General features: G+C 45.4%; 1 protein-coding gene across 2 annotated transcripts; it reads right to left on the bottom strand.

Moving 5' to 3' along the window:
- Positions 1 to 12,070: 12,070 nt before the first annotated feature.
- LOC123078760 (peroxidase 19) lies at positions 12,071 to 15,867 on the bottom strand. Of its 2 annotated transcripts, none has more exons than XM_044501365.1 (3): positions 15,415 to 15,867; positions 15,126 to 15,329; positions 12,071 to 12,926 (listed from the first exon to the last, which is right to left on the bottom strand). In XM_044501365.1, the coding sequence occupies exons 1-3, from the start codon at positions 15,706 to 15,708 to the stop codon at positions 12,330 to 12,332; spliced, it is 1,095 nt and encodes a 364-aa protein (XP_044357300.1). In that variant the 5' UTR covers positions 15,709 to 15,867; the 3' UTR covers positions 12,071 to 12,329. The 2 variants fall into 2 exon arrangements, with proteins under 2 accessions (XP_044357300.1, XP_044357301.1); XM_044501366.1 differs by having other exon boundaries at positions 12,071 to 12,905; positions 15,415 to 15,861.
- Positions 15,868 to 16,915: the final 1,048 nt, after the last annotated feature.

The raw sequence follows: 16,915 nt of genomic DNA, 5'->3' as shown, positions 1-16,915 counted from the left end.
GATTAGTGTTGAACCTAAAATAAATGTTATTTGGTGTTTGCGTTGAGCATAATATGATTGGATCATGTTTATTGCAATACGGTTATTCATTTAAGTCAAAGAATAATTGTTATTCTGTTTACATGAATAAAACCTTCTGTGGTCATACACCCAAGGTGAATGGTTTATTGAATCTCGATCGTAGTGATACACATATTCATGATATTGATGCCAAAAGATGCAAAGTTGATAATCATAGTGCAACATACTAGTGGCACTGCCGTTTAGGTCATATTGGTCTAAAGCGCATGAAGTAACTCCATGCAGATGGACTTTTGGAATCACTTGATTATGAAGCATTTGATGCTTGTGAACCATGCCTCATGGGCAAGATGACTAGGACTCCGTTCTCCGGAACAATGGAGCGAGCCACTAACTTATTGGAAATAATACATACCAATGTATGCGGTCCGATGAGTGTTGAGACTCGCGGCGGGTATCGTTATTTTCTGACCTTCACAGATGATTTGAGCATATATGGGTATATGTACTTAATGAAACACAAGTCTGAAACATTTGAAAAGTTCAAAGAATTTCAGAGTGAAGTTGAGAATCATCGTAACAAGAAAATAGAGTTTCTACGATCTGATCACGGAGGCGAATATTTGAGTTACGAGTTTGGCCTTCATTTGAAACAATGTGGAATAGTTTCGCAACTCACGCCACCTGGAACACCACAGCGTAATGGTGTGTCCGAACGTCGTAACCATACTTTATTAGATATGGTGCGATCTATGATGTCTCTTACCGATTTACCACTATCGTTTTGGGGTTATGCATTAGAGACAGCTGCATTCACGTTAAATAGGGCACCGTCTAAAAATCCGTTGAGACGACACCGTATGAACTGTGGTTTAGCAAGAAACCTAAGCTGTCATTTCTTAAAGTTTGGGGTTGCGATGCTTATGTGAAAAAGTTTCAGCCTGATAAGCTCAAACCCAAATCGGAGAAGTGCGTCTTCATAGGATACCCAAAAGAAACTGTTGGGTACACCTTCTATCACAGATCCGAAGGCAAGATCTTTGTTGCTAAGAGTGGATCCTTTCTAGAGAAGGAGTTTCTCTCGAAAGAAGTGAGTGGGAGGAAAGTAGAACTTGATGAGGTAATTGTACCTTCTCTCGAATTGGAAAGTAGCTCATCACTGAAATCAGTTCCAGTGATGCCTACACCAATTAGTGAGGAAGTTAATGATGATGATCATGAAACTTCAGATCAAGTTACTACCGAACCTCGTAGGTCAACCAGAGTACGATCCGCACCAGAGTGGTACGGTAATCCTGTTCTGGAAGTCATGTTACTAGACCATGATGAACCTACGAACTATGAGGAAGCGATGATGAGCCCAGATTCCGACAGATGGCTTGAGGCCATGAAATCTGAGATAGAATCCATGTATGAGAACAAAGTGTGGACTTTGGTGGACTTGCCCGATGATCGGCAAGCCATTGAGAATAAATGGATCTTCAAGAGGAAGACGGACGCTGATAGTAGTGTTACTATCTACAAAGCTCGACTTGTCGAAAAGGGTTTTTGACAAGTTCAAGATGTTGACTACGATGAGATTTTCTCACTCGTATCGATGCTTAAAGTCTGTCCGAATCATGTTAGCAATTGCCACATTTTATGAAATCTGACAAATGGATATCAAAACTGCATTCCTTAATGGATTTATTAAAGAAGAGTTGTATATGATACAACCAGAAGGTTTTGTCAATCCTAAAGGTGCTAACAAAATGTGCAAGCTCCAGCGATCCATCTATGGACTGGTGCAAGCATCTCGGAGTTGGAATATACGCTTTGATAAGTTGATCAAAGCATATAGTTTTATACAGACTTGCGGTGAAGCCTGTATTTACAAGAAAGTGAGTGGGAGCACTACAGCCTTTCTGATAAGTATATGTGAATGACATATTGTTGATCGGAAATGATGTAGAATTTTCTGGAAAGCATAAAGGAGTGTTTGAAAGGAGTTTTTCAAAGAAAGACCTCGGTGAAGCTGCTTACATATCTGGCATTAAGATCTATAGAGATAGATCAAGACGCTTGATAAGATTTTTCAATGAGTACATACCTTGACAAGATTTTTGAAGTAGTTCAAAATGGAACAGTCAAAGAAGGAGTTCTTGCCTGTATTGCAAGGTGTAAAGTTGAGTAAGACTCAAAACACGACCACGGCAGAAAATAGAAAGAGAATGAAAGTCATTCCCTATGCCTCAGCCATAGGTTCTATAAAGTATGCTATGCTGTGTACCAAACCTATTGTGTACCTTGCCATGAGTTTGGCAAGGGGGTACGATATTGATCCAGGAGTGGATCACTTGACAGCGGTCAAAATTATCCTTAGAAGACTAAGGAGATATTTCTCGGTTATGGAGGTGATAAAGAGTTCGTCGTAAAGAGTTACGCCGATGCAAGCTTTTACACCGATCCGGATGACTCTGAGTCTCAATCTGGATACATATTGAAAGTGGGAGCAATTAGCTAGAGTAGCTCCATGCAGAGCATTGTAGACATAGAAAATTTGCAAAATACATACGGCTCTGAATGTGACAGACCCATTGACTAAGCTTCTCTCACAAGCAAAACATGATCACACCTTAGTACTCTTTGGGTGTTAATCACATAGCGATGTGAACTAGATTATTGACTCTAGTAAAACCCTTTGGGTATTAGTCACATGGCGATGTGAACTAATCACATGGTGATGTGAACTATTGGTGTTAAATCACATGGCGATGTGAACTAGATTATTGACTCTAGTGCAAGTGGGAGACTGAAGGAAATATGCCCTAGAGGCAATAATAAAGTTGTTATTTATATTTCCTTATATCATGATAAATGTTTATTATTCATGCTAGAATTGTATTAACCGGAAACTTAGTACATGTGTGAATACATAGACAAAACAGAGTGTCCCTAGTATGCCTCTACTTGACTAGCTCGTTAATCAAAGATGGTTATGTTTCCTGACCATAGACATGTGTTGTCATTTGATGAACGGGATCACATCATTAGAGAATGATGTGATGGACAAGACCCATCCGTTAGCTTAGCATAATGATCGTTTAGTTTTATTGCTATTGCTTTCATCATGACTTATACATGTTCCTCTGACTATGAGATTATGCAACTCCCGAATACCGGAGGAACACCTTGTGTGCTATCAAACGTCACAACGTAACTGGGTGATTATAAAGATGCTCTACAGATGTCTCCGAAGGTGTTTGTTGGGTTGGCATAGATCGAGATTAGGATTTGTCACTCCGTGTATCGGAGAGGTATCTCTGGGCCCTCTCGGTAATGCACATCACTATAAGCCTTGCAAGCAATGTGACTAATGAGTTAGTCACGGGATGATGCATTACGGAACGAGTAAAGAGACTTGCCGGTAACGAGATTGAACTAGGTATGATGATACCGACGATCGAATCTCGGGCAAGTAACATACCGATGACAAAGGGAACAACGTATGTTGTTATGCGGTTTGACCGATAAAGATCTTCGTAGAATATGTAGGAGCCAATATGAGCATCCAGGTTCCGCTATTGGTTATTGACCGGAGATGTGTCTCGGTCATGTCTACATAGTTCTCGAACCCGTAGGGTCCGCACGCTTAACGTTCGATGACGATTTGTATTATGAGTTATGTGATTTGATGACCGAAGTTTGTTCGGAGTCCCGGATGAGATCACGGACATGAGGAGGAGTCTCGAAATGGTCGAGAGGTAAAGATTCATATATAGGACGATGGTATTTGGACACCGGAAGTGTTTCGGGTGATACCGGGTCACCGGAAGGGGTTCCGAGCAACCCCCGGCCATGATATGGGCTTAATGGGCCAAGTAAGGAAATACAACAGCCCACAAGGGGATGGTGCGGCCCCTATAGGGCCAGCCACGGGGAGAAAGGGAAAGGAGAGGAGGAAAAGGAAAGTATGAAGTAGGACTCCTACTTCCTTCCCCTCCCCCTCCTTCCTTTCCCCCTTGTCCAAATATGGTAGGGGGCGAATTGGATTAGGGGCCCAAGTAGGATTCCTCCTACTTGGGCGCGCCCTAGGCTGCCTCCCTCCCTCTCCCTCCTTTATATACGTGGGGAGGGCACCCCTAGAAAACACATCAATTGTTCCTAGCCGTGTGCGGCGCCCCCCTCCATAGTTAACACCTCGGTCATATCGTCATAGTGCTTAGGCGAAGCCCTGCGTCGGTAACTTCATCATCACCGTCGCCACGCCGTCGTGCTGACGGAAATCTCCCTCGTCGTCAACTGGATCAAGAGCTCGAGGGACGTCATCGTGCTGAACGTGTGCTGAACACGGAGGTGCCGTACGTTCGGTACTTGGATCGGTTGGATCGTGAAGACGTTCGGCTACATCAACCGCGTTACTAAACGCATCCGCTTTCGGTCTACGAGGGTATGTGGACACACTCTCCCTTCTCGTTGCTATGCTTCTCCTATATAGATCTTGCGTGATCATAGGATCGTTTTTTGAAATACTACGTTCCCCAACAAAAAGGACTAAGGATATGTTTCTCATTTATGGAGGTGACAAAGAGCTCGTCGTAAATGGTTACGTTGATGCTGGCTTTGACACTAATCCGGATGACTCTAAGCCACAAACCGAATACATATTTATATTGAAAGGTGGAGCTGTCAGTTGGTGCAGTTCCAAGGAGAGCGTCGTGGCGGGACCTATGTGTGAAGCAGAACATAGCTGCTTCGGAAGCAACAAATAAAGGAGTCTGGATGAAGGAGTTCATATCTAATCTAGGTGTAATACCAGTGCATCGGGTCCAATGAAAATCTTTTGTGACAACACTGGAGCAATTGCCTTAGCGAAGGAATCCAGATTTCACAAAAGAACCAAACACATCAAGAGGCGCTTCAACTCCATCTGTGATCAAGTCAAGGAGGGATACATAGAGATTTGCAAAATACATACGTATCTGAATGTGGCAGACCCATTGACTAAGCCTCTTCCACGAGCAAAACATGATCAGCACCAAGACTCCATGGGTGTTAGAATCATTACAATGTAATCTAGATTATTGACTCTAGCGCAAGTGGGAGACTGAAGGAAATATGCCCTAGAGGCAAAAATAAAATTGCTATCTTATATTTCCTTATTCATGATAAATGTTTATTATTAATGCTAGAATTGTATTAACCGGAAACTTGATACATGTGTGAATACATAGACAAACATCGTGTCCCTAGTGAGCCTCTACTTAACTAGCTCGTTGATCAAAGATGGTTAAGGTTTCCTAACCATGGACATGAGTTGTCATTTGATAACGGGATCACATCATTAGGAGAATGATGTGATGGACAAGACCCATCCGTTAGCTTAGCATAATGATCGTTCAATTTTATTGCTATTGCTTTCTTCATGTCAAATACATATTCCTTCGACTATGAGATTATGCAACTCCCGGATACCGGAGGAATGCCTTGTGTGCTATCAAACGTCACAACGTAACTGGGTGATTATAAAGATGCTCTACAGGTATCTCCGAAGGTGTTTGTTGGGTTGGCATAGATAGAGATTAGGATTTGTCACTCCGAGTATCGGAGAGGTATCCCTGGGCCCTCTCGGTAATGCACATCATAAGAAGCCTTGCAAGCTAAGGGACTAATGAGTTAGTTACAAGATGTATTACGGGACGAGTAAAGAGACTTGCCGGTAACGAGATTGAACTAGGTATGTAGATACCGACGGTCGAATCTCGGGCAAGTAACATACCGATGACAAAGGGAATAACGTATGTTGTCATAACGGTTCGACCGATAAATATCTTCGTAGAATATGTAGGAGCCAATATGAGCATCCAGGTTCCGCTATTGGTTATTGACCGGAGATGTGTCTCGGTCATGTCTACATAGTTCTCGAACCCGTAGGGTCCGCACGCTTAACGTTCGATGACGATTTAGTATTATACGAGTTATGTGATTTGGTGACCGAATGTTGTTCGGAGTCTCGAATGAGATCATGTAGGTGACGAGGAGTCTCGAAATGGTCGAGAGGTAAAGATTGATATATAGGATGATAGTATTCGGACACCGGAAGTGTTTCGGAATGTATCGGGTGTTTATCGGAGTACCAGGGGGGTTACCGTAAACCCCGGAGGAAAGATATGGGCCATATGGGCCATGAGAGGGGAGCACACCAGCCCACATGGGGTGGTGCGCCCCCCTAGGAAGGAGGCCGAGTGGGAGAAGGGAAACAGGGGATTCGCCCCCCCCCTTTCCTTCTCTCCTTCCTCTTCCCTTTTCCCCCTCTGGCAAAAAAGGAAGGGGGGAGGCCGAATTGGGGAGGACCCTGATGTCTACTACGCAACCTTCTTCTTGTAGACGTTGTTGGGCCTCCAAGTGCAGAGGTTTGTAGGACAGTAGCAAATTTCCCTCAAGTGGATGACCTAAGGTTTATCAATCCGTGGGAGGCGTAGGATGAAGATGGTCTCTCTCAAACAACCCTGCAACCAAATAACAAAGAGTCTCTTGTGTCCCCAACACACCCAATACAATGGTAAATTGTATAGGTGCACTAGTTCGGCGAAGAGATGGTGATACAAGCGCAATATGGATGGTAGATATAGGTTTTTGTAATCTGAAAATATAAAAACAGCAAGGTAATTAATGATAAAAGTGAGTGTAAACGGTATTGCAATGCTAGGAAACAAGGCCTAGGGTTCATACTTTCACTAGTGCAAGTTCTCTCAACAATAATAACATAATTGGATCATATAACTATCCCTCCACATGCAACAAAGAGTCACTCCAAAGTCACTAATAGCGGAGAACAAACGAAGAGATTATGGTAGGGTACGAAAGCACCTCAAAGTTATTCTTTCCGATCAATCCATTGGGCTATTCCTATAAGTGTCACAAACAACCCTAGAGGTCGTAGTAAAATAACACCTTAAGACACACATCAACCAAAACCCTAATGTCACCTAGATACTCCAATGTCACCTCAAGTATCCGTGGGTATGATTATACGATATGCATCACACAATCTCAGATTCATCAATTCAACCAACACATAGAACCTCAAAGAGTGCCCCAAAGTTTCTACCGGAGAGTCAAGACGAAAACGTGTGCCAACCCCTATGCATAGGTTCATGGGCGGAACCCGCAAGTTGATCACCAAAACATACATCAAGTGAATCAATAGAATAACCCATTGTCACCACGGTTATCCCACGCAAGACATACATCAAGTGTTCTCAAATCATTAAAGACTCAATCCGATAAGATAACTTCAAAGGGAAAACTCAATCCATTACAAGAGAGGAGAGGGGGAGAAACATCATAAGATCCAACTATAGTAGCAAAGCTCGCGATACATCAAGATCGTGCCAAATCAAGAACACGAGAGAGAGAGAGATCAAACACATAGCTACTGGTAGATACCCTCAGCCCCAAGGGTGAACTACTCCCTCCTCGTCATGGAGAGCGCCGAGATGATGAAGATGGCCACCGGTGAGGGTTCCCCCCTCCGGCAGGGTGCCGGAACAGGGTCCCGATTGGTTTTTGGTGGCTACAGAGGCTTGCGGCGGCGGAACTCCTGATCTCTTCTGTTCCCCGATGGTTTTAGGGTATATTGGTATATATAGGAGGAAGAAATACGTCAGGGGAGCCACGAGGGGCCCACGAGGGTGGAGGGTGCGCCCAGGGGGGTTGGGCGTGCCCCCTGCCTCGTTGCTTCCCTTACGTACACCCCAAGTCTTCTGGATTGCTTTCTTTCCAAAAATAACTTTTCCGAAGGTTTCATTCCGTTGGACTCCGTTTGATATTCCCTTTTTCGAAACACTGAAACAAGGGAAAAAACAGGAGCTGACACTACGGTCTGGGTTAATAGGTTAGTCCCAAAAGTAATATAAAAGTGCATAATAAAGCCCATAAACATCCAAGATGGATAATATAATAGCATGAATACTTCATAAATTATAGATACGTTGGAGACGTATCAGCATCCCCAAGCTTAATTCCTGCTCGTCCTCGAGTAGGTAAATGATAAAAGAAAGAATTTATGAAGTGTGAATGCTTGCAGGTGCACAAGTTTGATCAATGATAATTTCAATCACCTTTTCTAGCATCATCATATGTCATAACAGTAGCTCAACTCATAGAACTTTTCATGATCAAGTAACAAACTATTCACATGTTAAAGTATAGACAATAAACTTTCTTGAAAACTAACAAACTATGTTCTCAGTCATCAAACAATTGCAATTCATCTTATTTTCAGGAAGAGTCTATGTCAGAGCTTTGATTCAGCAAACTTCACATACTCAACTATCATTTAGTCTTCCATGATTGCCACCACTCAAAGCATATTTTTAGAACAAATAGTATTCATCGAACACAGAGAAAGATAGGGGCTTAATGTTTCGCCTCCCAACCTTTTACCTCAAGGGTAATGTCAACAGTAATAATTCATGCTCAAATATATTTGAATGGCCATATATGCTTAGATCTTTCCATCACATGATGCTTGCCAACTAAAGAGTAGGTTAGAATGAGAAGGAATACTACTGACTCTTGCATAAAAGTAAAAGATAGGCCCTTCGCAGAGGGAAGCAGGGATTTGCAGATGTGCCAGAGCTCGATTTTGAAATAGAGATGAAAATAATTTTGAGAGGTATGCTTTTAGTGTCAACATAACAACCAAGAGTTCCCAATATCTTCCATACTACATACATTATAGGCGGTTCCCAAACAGAAAGGTAAAGATTTTTACTCCCCCTCCACCAACAATCATCAATCCATGGCTTGCCCGGAACAACGGGTGCCTCCAACTAACATCAATCCTGGGGGGAGTTTTGTTTGCAATTATTTTTGATTTGATTTTGATGTTTTGATCATGGGACTGGGCATCCCAGTTACCAGCCATTTTCTCGTGAATGATGAGCGAAGTCCACTCATCGTGAGAATAACCCACCTAGCATGGAAGATACTGTTAGCCCCTAGTCGCTACATGAGCGATTCGGGCATACAAAACAGAATATTATTTGAAGATTCCGATAAGATAACTTCAAAGGGAAAACTCAATCCATTACAAGAGAGGAGAGGGGGAGAAACATCATAAGATCCAACTATAGTAGCAAAGCTCGCGATACATCAAGATCGTGCCAAATCAAGAACACGAGAGAGAGAGAGAGATCAAACATATAGCTACTGGTACATACCCTCAGCCCCAAGGGTGAACTACTCCCTCCTCGTCATGGAGAGCGCCGAGATGATGAAGATGGCCACCGGTGAGGGTCCCCCCTCCGGCAGGGTGCCGAAACAGGGTCCCGATTGGTTTTTGGTGGCTACAGAGGCTTGCGGCGGCGGAACTCCTGATCTCTTCTGTTCCCCGATGGTTTTAGGGTATATTGGTATATATAGGAGGAAGAAATACGTCAGGGGAGCCACGAGGGTGGAGGGCGCGCCCAGGGGGGTTGGGCGTGCCCCCCTGCCTCGTTGCTTCCCTTACGTACACCCCAAGTCTTCTGGATTGCTTTCTTTCCAAAAACAACTTTTCCGAAGGTTTCATTCCGTTTGGACTCCGTTTGATATTCCTTTTCTTCGAAACACTGAAACAAGGGAAAAAACAGGAGCTGGCACTGGGCTCTGGGTTAATAGGTTAGTCCCAACAGTAATATAAAAGTGCATAATAAAGCCCATAAACATCCAAGATGGATAATATAATAGCATGAATACTTCATAAATTATAGATACGTTGGAGACGTATCAGACCCCAAGTAGGATTCCTCCTACTTGGGGCGCCCCATGGCTGCCTCCCCTCCCCACCAACCTATATATATGTGGGGGGCACCGCTAGAACACTCAACATCAATTGTTAGCCGTGTGCAGCGCCCCCCTCCACAGTTTACACCCCTGTTCATATTCTCGCGGTGCTTAGGCGAAGTCCTGCGCGGATCACTTCACCATCACCGTCACCACGCCATCGTGCTGGCGGAACTTACCTAGTTCCTCGACACCTTGCTGGATCAAGAAGGTGAGGGACGTCATCGAGTTGAACGTGTGCAGAACTCGGAGGTGCCGTACGTTCGGTGCTTGATCGGTCGGAGCTAGAAGAAGTTCGACTACATCAACCCCGTTGTCAAACGCTTCCACTTTCGGTCTACGAGGGTACGTAGACACACTCTCCCCCTCGTTGATATGCATCTCCTAGATAGATCTTGCGTGAGCGTAGGAATTTTTTGAAATTGCATGCTATGTTTCCCAACAACAATGGCTCAACCTATTCTCCTTACGCCCTCGCACGATGCGAGGTGCCGTGAATCCACTAGCGGCGCCCTTGAAGGCAGCAACCGAATCCTTTATAAACAAGGTTCGGGCTATCTCCACAACTTAATTGGACGCTCCCAACACCACCACAAAATTTCATGACAATGAAATATGGTTCCGAGGTTACCTCTTCCATCTATGGTGCCCAAACAACAAAGAGTAACAAGATCCATAATAGAATGTAGGGGGAATCAAATTTCTTTGGTGAAAGTGTAGACATAGGTCTCTTCTGTTAGTCCCTAGCAAATCAACAAATTTGGTTGGTTAGAGAACGAGATCAGGCAAGAATAAGCTTTGCACATTAACATAGGAGAGAGGGAGGCAAAATATAGGTGGGAGGAGGAAGTACCCCCTCATTTTATAGTCCCTCTCAAATCCAACCATTGCAACCAGAAAACACATGTAGAAATGCTCCTGGGGGCGGTACAACCGCTCAAGTCCCATAGGCGCGACCAAGACAACCAGAGTGGTACAGTCGCTCAAGCTGCATAGGCATGGCCGTGGCAACCGGAGCGGTACAACTGCCCAGTTGTAGTGGCTATTCATGGAATAAGTAGAACTACTGCTGGCCCACCGCTCTAGTACTGCTTGGAACCTGAGAAGAATGGGCCCCCCAAACGGTTGATAGACCGGTACATAGGGCGGTGGTACCGCTCCAAGGCTAGAGCGGTACAACCCTCGAGTACGCGGTACAACCGCTTGGGTGGGCAGTGGTTGTTCAATTCCACAAGGGAGCGGTACACCCGCTGCCCCAGTGGTACAACCTGGTGCATATATTCAGTGCAAGTCAGATTTGAGTTCTCTCCTTAAAACGGATGGGAAGGCTATGTGGGTGCAATATAACATTTGTGTACGTATTTGATTCCGCGCACCTTTCAACGTGGACCCCTATTAATTGTATGGATTTACTATGACCAAAGAAATAAAAATGTCGAAAATGCCGTCTTCGGCCATTTCCATTCAGAGGGGTACCTTAACCGTCTTCTATGCGTGTGTAGCACACTGTTAGTCTGTAAATTGCGTTGTCATAAACACCAAAACACATAGGAAGGGAAATGTCCTTTCAGCTCCGCCCGCCAAAGAGGGCGACCCGCATCATCCTGGAGTAGAGAGACACCCACGAGGGCGATGAGGCGGCAATATCGAGGTTCGCTGTGAAAAATCCGCACCTTGTGCATGCGGAGACTAGGTGGTTATGGAAGAGGGCGACGAGCGCAAGAAGGGGGAGCACAATACGGAGGATGAGGATGGCCCCTCCAATGTGATAAAGCTCGAGTCCGACGAGGAGGTTGAGTCCAACGATGAGAGTGATGAGTCCGGCGACATTGACTGGGACAACCTGTAAGGTGTCCGTAGGAGTCGATCTTAGTAATGTTACGGTGATCTAGTAGTTTGGATGTTGGTTTAGTCTAAGCAATGTTCAGATGTTCAAAACTTTCAATATTCAAAGTGAACTATGCAGTGTTTGGATGTTAAAAAGTAATTATTTGCATGTTTGAAGTGCCATATTTCAGGACAGTTGTTGGGGATGAACATTCGCTTTTTTAGTACGCGAAAAGTAATTTTTGATGCCTCCAATTTTACTCTAAAAGTTTTTTGGTGCCTAAAATAGGGCTGTTGTTGGAGATGCTTTAAGAAGACATATTTTCTTTCAGAAAGGGCTCGTATTTTCTTCTTTGAGTCCAGAATAGACTCATGTCAGATCATTAAGAATGCCAGCAAAAACAAATGTTCAGACACTGCAATCCGATCCTTCTACCATTATCAAACAAATAGGAGGTCACCCACTTAACAGGGGAGACGTGCGTGCTTGTATAAACCGGCACGCGCGCCTGTTGAAACGCACTTTTAAAAGAGGAAACGAAATCCCTTCTGAACTCTGAACAAACTCCGCGTGTAGCCGTGAACAGAAGAGATCAGCTCATCATCTATCGTTTAACGACCGGCCATCTACTTAGTAGTACAAGTTTTTTCTTTTGAGGGGAATCTACTTACTACAAGTGCTGGCTACAGATTTTCCTGACCTCTCCCTTCTTGCCCTTCTTGACCCGGATGGAGCCCATCCTGTCCATGCTGGCGACGAAGGCCCGGAAGAAGCGGGCCTTGTCCGCGCCGAGCTCCTGCACGAGCGGCCTGGTGCGCGCGTCCAGGAACAGCGCCTGGTCGGAGCCCAGGACGCCCAGCCTGGCCTGCAGGTTGGCGTAGTAGGCGTGGTCGAACTGGAACGGCGTGCTCACGTCGAACGGCACCACCGCGCGGGCGCTGCCGCCGGTGTAGGGGCACGTCATGCGCAGCGCCTTCACCAGCCGAGCGTCCATGAACGGGTCCGGCCGCCGGGTGCCGCGGAAGTCGTAGAGGCGGCCCAGGAAATGGGCGCAGTGCGCGAAGCCGATGGTGTGCGCGCCGGACAGCGCCACCAGGTCGCCCGCGCCCAGGCCCTTGCCTGCGAACACGCGGAGGAGCTCGTCCACGGTGGAGTTGGCGTGGGGCAGGCTGCCGCGCACCTTGCCAGCCAGGGATACCTTGCTGTCTTTTCTCCCCTTCTTCACCTCGTAGTAGGGTCCTCCTGCCTGCACAAAATTACCACCTTCCTAAATGTTTGCCGACTATATTAGTACTCCCTCCCTTCCAAATTATTTGTCTTGTTAAATTTGTGGAGGCAATTTTGGCCTTGCTCACGTATCTAGACAAATCAATGACAAGTAATTTAGGACGAAGATAATACTAAACATAAATAGTCCTCTTCATTTAGTTTTGTTCTTTTCGAAGTTCTCCTTTTTTTTTCTTTTCTTTTTTGAACTTTTTCGGAGCTCTCCTCTTCGTTTTCTTTTTGAGAAAAACAACAACAAGCCCTCATGAGCTTTTTTTTTTTAGACTTGCCCTCATGAGCTTTGTGACTTTCGCCCATGTAGCATGGTCATTTTTGGTAGGCCTGACCTAAGATTAATGGGCTTTCTTATCCAATCTTAAAGTCACATCCGGCCTATGGCCTTGCTGAAACGTTGCAACCTTTTCTTCTGGCCTAGCAAGTCCGCGAGATCTATGTCTTGCCCATACCAATTCCTTATAGGAATCGCCTACGGGCGGACGATTACACGCCGGCCTATTAGCTGTGTCGCTCGATGCCTTCGTTCATCCGCGTCCGGTCGCTGCGTTCGATCAGTTCAGTTTGGTTTTCTCTGTTTTTTTTCTCTTTTTCATTTTCTGTTGTTTTGTCTAGTTTTCATTGTTTTTCTGTCGGTTTTCTTTGGTTATTCTTTTTCCTTCTGTTTTCGGTTTTGTTAGTTTATTCAATGGTTTTCTTTGGTTTTTCTTTTTTTTCCTTTTTTATACTTTGGTTTTCCCTGTTTCTTCCTTGGGTTTTTGGGTTTACTTGGTTTATTTGCTTCTTCTTTTGTTTCTTTGCCGTGTCTTCTTTTTTTATTTTTAAACACATGTCTACTTTTTCTTACATGTTGTATATTTTATTATACATGTAAAATACTTTTTATACATGTTTATCTTTTAAAAACATTTTTATCATTAAAAATTGAATATATCTTTTAAATATGTGTTAAAAAATTCAAATACATGTTGAAACCTTTTCTAAATGATAATAAATATTTTATTGAACTATGCAATATTTTTTTACATTGTACAAACATTTTATGAAAATTTCAAGGACAAATTTTTTAAACTTGTGAGGATTTTTCTAAAATGTGAAGTACATTTTTTTAATGTAAAAAAAATTGATTTACATGAACTTTTTTGTACATTGTATAAAATTTCTTCGTAATTTCATGTGCATTTTATTTTGAAATTATTGTCATTTTTTAATTGCACAACCTTTTTCGTACACACATCGGTCTTGCAATTTTTGATTCAATAAAGTGAGCTCGGTTCCCCTAAGGAGCCTCTTCTCTTGTCTTGAAATTTATATAAGCTGGTCTGCAATATATAAATTGTTGCTTGAGAATGCATTACCCTCGGAAAAGATGACGAGCTGATGCGTGCGCCGTATGATTTACTACAAACTTTTTTGGGTTTGTGACCTACCTAGGCAAGAGTGGTCCAGAAAGAGCACCCCGCATGCGAAAGAAGAGTGGCCGCCCGTGCTACACAACAATGCAAAGACCCAGCCAGGACGCTTGACTTGTGGTAGAGAGAAAAAATATAAGAACCATGGAGCAAGAACACGACACTTGACTCGCGCAGAGAAGGCAACAGACGTCAGAAAACATCCATGTGCACCTAAATCGCCTTGCATCAAATCTGCTTGGCGTCCTGTGACAGTAAGATCCAAGAGAGTACCGAATCTCCAAGCTGGCCGTTTTACTATCTGCCTAGCTAGATCGCCCAAACAATCTACGCGGTGATTTCCGTGCGCAAGCCGTGTCAGTCACTGACCAAAAAACCTACCACAACAATTAGCTCAGCCTTTATTTTTACCATTCTGCCCGTACGTACGTGACATGATAACCGTAATGCAAAATTGGCTAAACTAAAACTAAAGTTTTGTGACGCGCCCTGCTCCTGAGGACGCTCGCGCGCGTCACATGCCGCCCACCGGCGCGGGCACGGCGGCCGGGCGCGCCTTTACCCACTTGCAGAGCAGGTCGCCTCGCCATGGTCCCTGCATGCGACGGTTGGCAGTTTTGCCATGGCGGGCACGCGATCGCGGCCCTTTTTACTGTCCCAGTTTAAACCTACTGTCCTTGCACAGTTGCTCTGTGGATTTTCGGGCGAACGGAAACACCTTTTCCGAGAAAGAAGATGATAATTGCGGGAGGGGGTTTAGCACTCGTACGTACCAGTTGCACGGCGTCCCGGGCGGCGAGGGCGAGGATGTCGGCGCAGCTGACGACGCCGGGGCACTTGCTCTCCACGGCGGCCTTGGCCATCTCCACCGTGTCGAACCCGTACTGCGGCAGGTTCCTGTTCTCCTCCATGTCCCTCTCCACCTTCTCCCCTGCCGCCTTGCCTGACGGCGCGATCAGTATGGACGCGTCGCAGCCCTGTGACATTTGTGTGAGGGAATTGCGCAATGTGTGTGTGTATGCAAATGCAATGTAGTAGTGCGTTGGAGCTTTGCTTACGCACCTCCACGAAGCAGTCGTTGTGGAAGAGGCGGAGCACGGCGGGCCCAGTGGCCGGGTGGTCTCGGAACCGCTCGGCGGTGACGTTGGCGACGATGTGGTCGACCGCGGGGCACGTCTTGCCGTAGAAGTCCAGCGACAGACCGTGCCGTTCCGGCGCCCGCCTGTTGTTAACCCCCGCGCTCCTGGCAGACGGCAGCGGCAGCGGCGCCTCCCGAGCACGCATGCCGCCGAGGTACGCGACGAGGAGCAAGACAAGGGTGCGGAAGCAGATGCCTCCGGAGGAACCCATTGTCATGGAAGAAGAAGAAGAAGAAGAAGGGCAGTGGAGTGGAGATGGCCGGAAGAGTAGCTAGCTTGGCTTATCTCCTAGTCTCTAGCGCTGGCAGCGTGAAGGAGAAAGGAGGGAGTTGTTTGCTTGCAGGTAATCCGGACAAACAGTGGAGAGGCCGATCGAGCGCATGTGTTGGCTAAGTTGGACGAACGCGAAGCTGTACTGCTCACCCGTGAAGAGAGAGGAGGTACGTAGAGTAGAACACGCCAGAGTTTTTTTCTTTTCTTTATGGCTATGGCACACAGTGCACTTAGCCTGCTTAACTGTTGCTAGTATGGCTTCGTAATTCGGACTATGTGCTTAGAGCATCTTCAGCCGTTGCCCGCCAGGACGCATAAAAATCGCCCCTTGGGGGCGAGCCGGCGATACAATCGGCGCTGGAGGCGGTTTTGCGCCCAGTCGTCGCCCCCAGGCGCCGAAATTGGCCCACTTTTCAGCCTCATTTCGGTGAATAAAGGGCCCATATGGGCGAGAATAGGCCCATATTCGGCGTGGTTCGTCGTGTCTCGGCGTTCAATTATCAACATAATTTTTTCTTATCACATATTTCATCACAGAAAAATCAAATACTTCAACAAAATAGTACAACAACAAATAGTTCAATACAAATTATATAGTTCAACAAACAAAAACTCATATTTCATCACACGGCGTCCCCCTTGAGCCTCCATAGGTGCTCAATCAGATCTTTCTGCAGTTGATGATGCACCTGTGGGTCTCAGATCTCCTGACGCATACTGAGATAGGCAGTCCAGGTTGCCGGTAGCTGGTGATCAACTTCGGCTAGAGGACCCTGCCTGTAGTATGGTTCAGTGTCAAACACTGGGTCTTCTTGCTCGCTCTCGATGATCATGTTGTGCAAGATGACACAACAAGTCATAATCTCCCACATTTGATCTTTGGACCAGGTCTGAGCGGGGTACCGGACAACAGCAAATCGAGATTGGAGCAGACCAAATGCCCGCTCGACATCCTTCCTGCAAGCCTCCTGAATCTTTGCAAACCAGGCGTTCTTGCCTCCTGCCACAGGGTTTGAGATCGTCTTCACAAATGTCGACCATCTCGGATAGATGCCATCAGCTAGATAGTACCCCTTGTTGTAGTGCCGCCCATTGATCTCGAAGTTCACCGGAGGAGAATGACCTTCAACAAGCTTGGCAAAGACAGGAGA

The sequence above is a fragment of the Triticum aestivum genome, chromosome 3D (assembly GCF_018294505.1).
Source record: "Triticum aestivum cultivar Chinese Spring chromosome 3D, IWGSC CS RefSeq v2.1, whole genome shotgun sequence".
Classification (NCBI taxonomy): Eukaryota; Viridiplantae; Streptophyta; class Magnoliopsida; order Poales; family Poaceae; genus Triticum; species Triticum aestivum.
Note: the sequence above shows the minus strand (reverse complement) of the source record. Positions and strands in the feature narration are given on the sequence as shown.

Bases quoted from the DNA above. Each gene is read 5' to 3' on its own strand.
- LOC123078760 (XM_044501365.1), bottom strand. From the start codon at position 15,708: ATGACAATGGGTTCCTCCGGAGGCATCTGCTTCCGCACCCTTGTCTTG. The intron at 15,330-15,414 runs GTGCGTAAGCAA...CAAATGTCACAG, and splicing joins ACAACGACTGCTTCGTGGAG to GGCTGCGACGCGTCCATACT. The intron at 12,927-15,125 runs GTACGTACGAGT...GCAAACATTTAG, and splicing joins CCCGGGACGCCGTGCAACTG to GAAGGTGGTAATTTTGTGCA.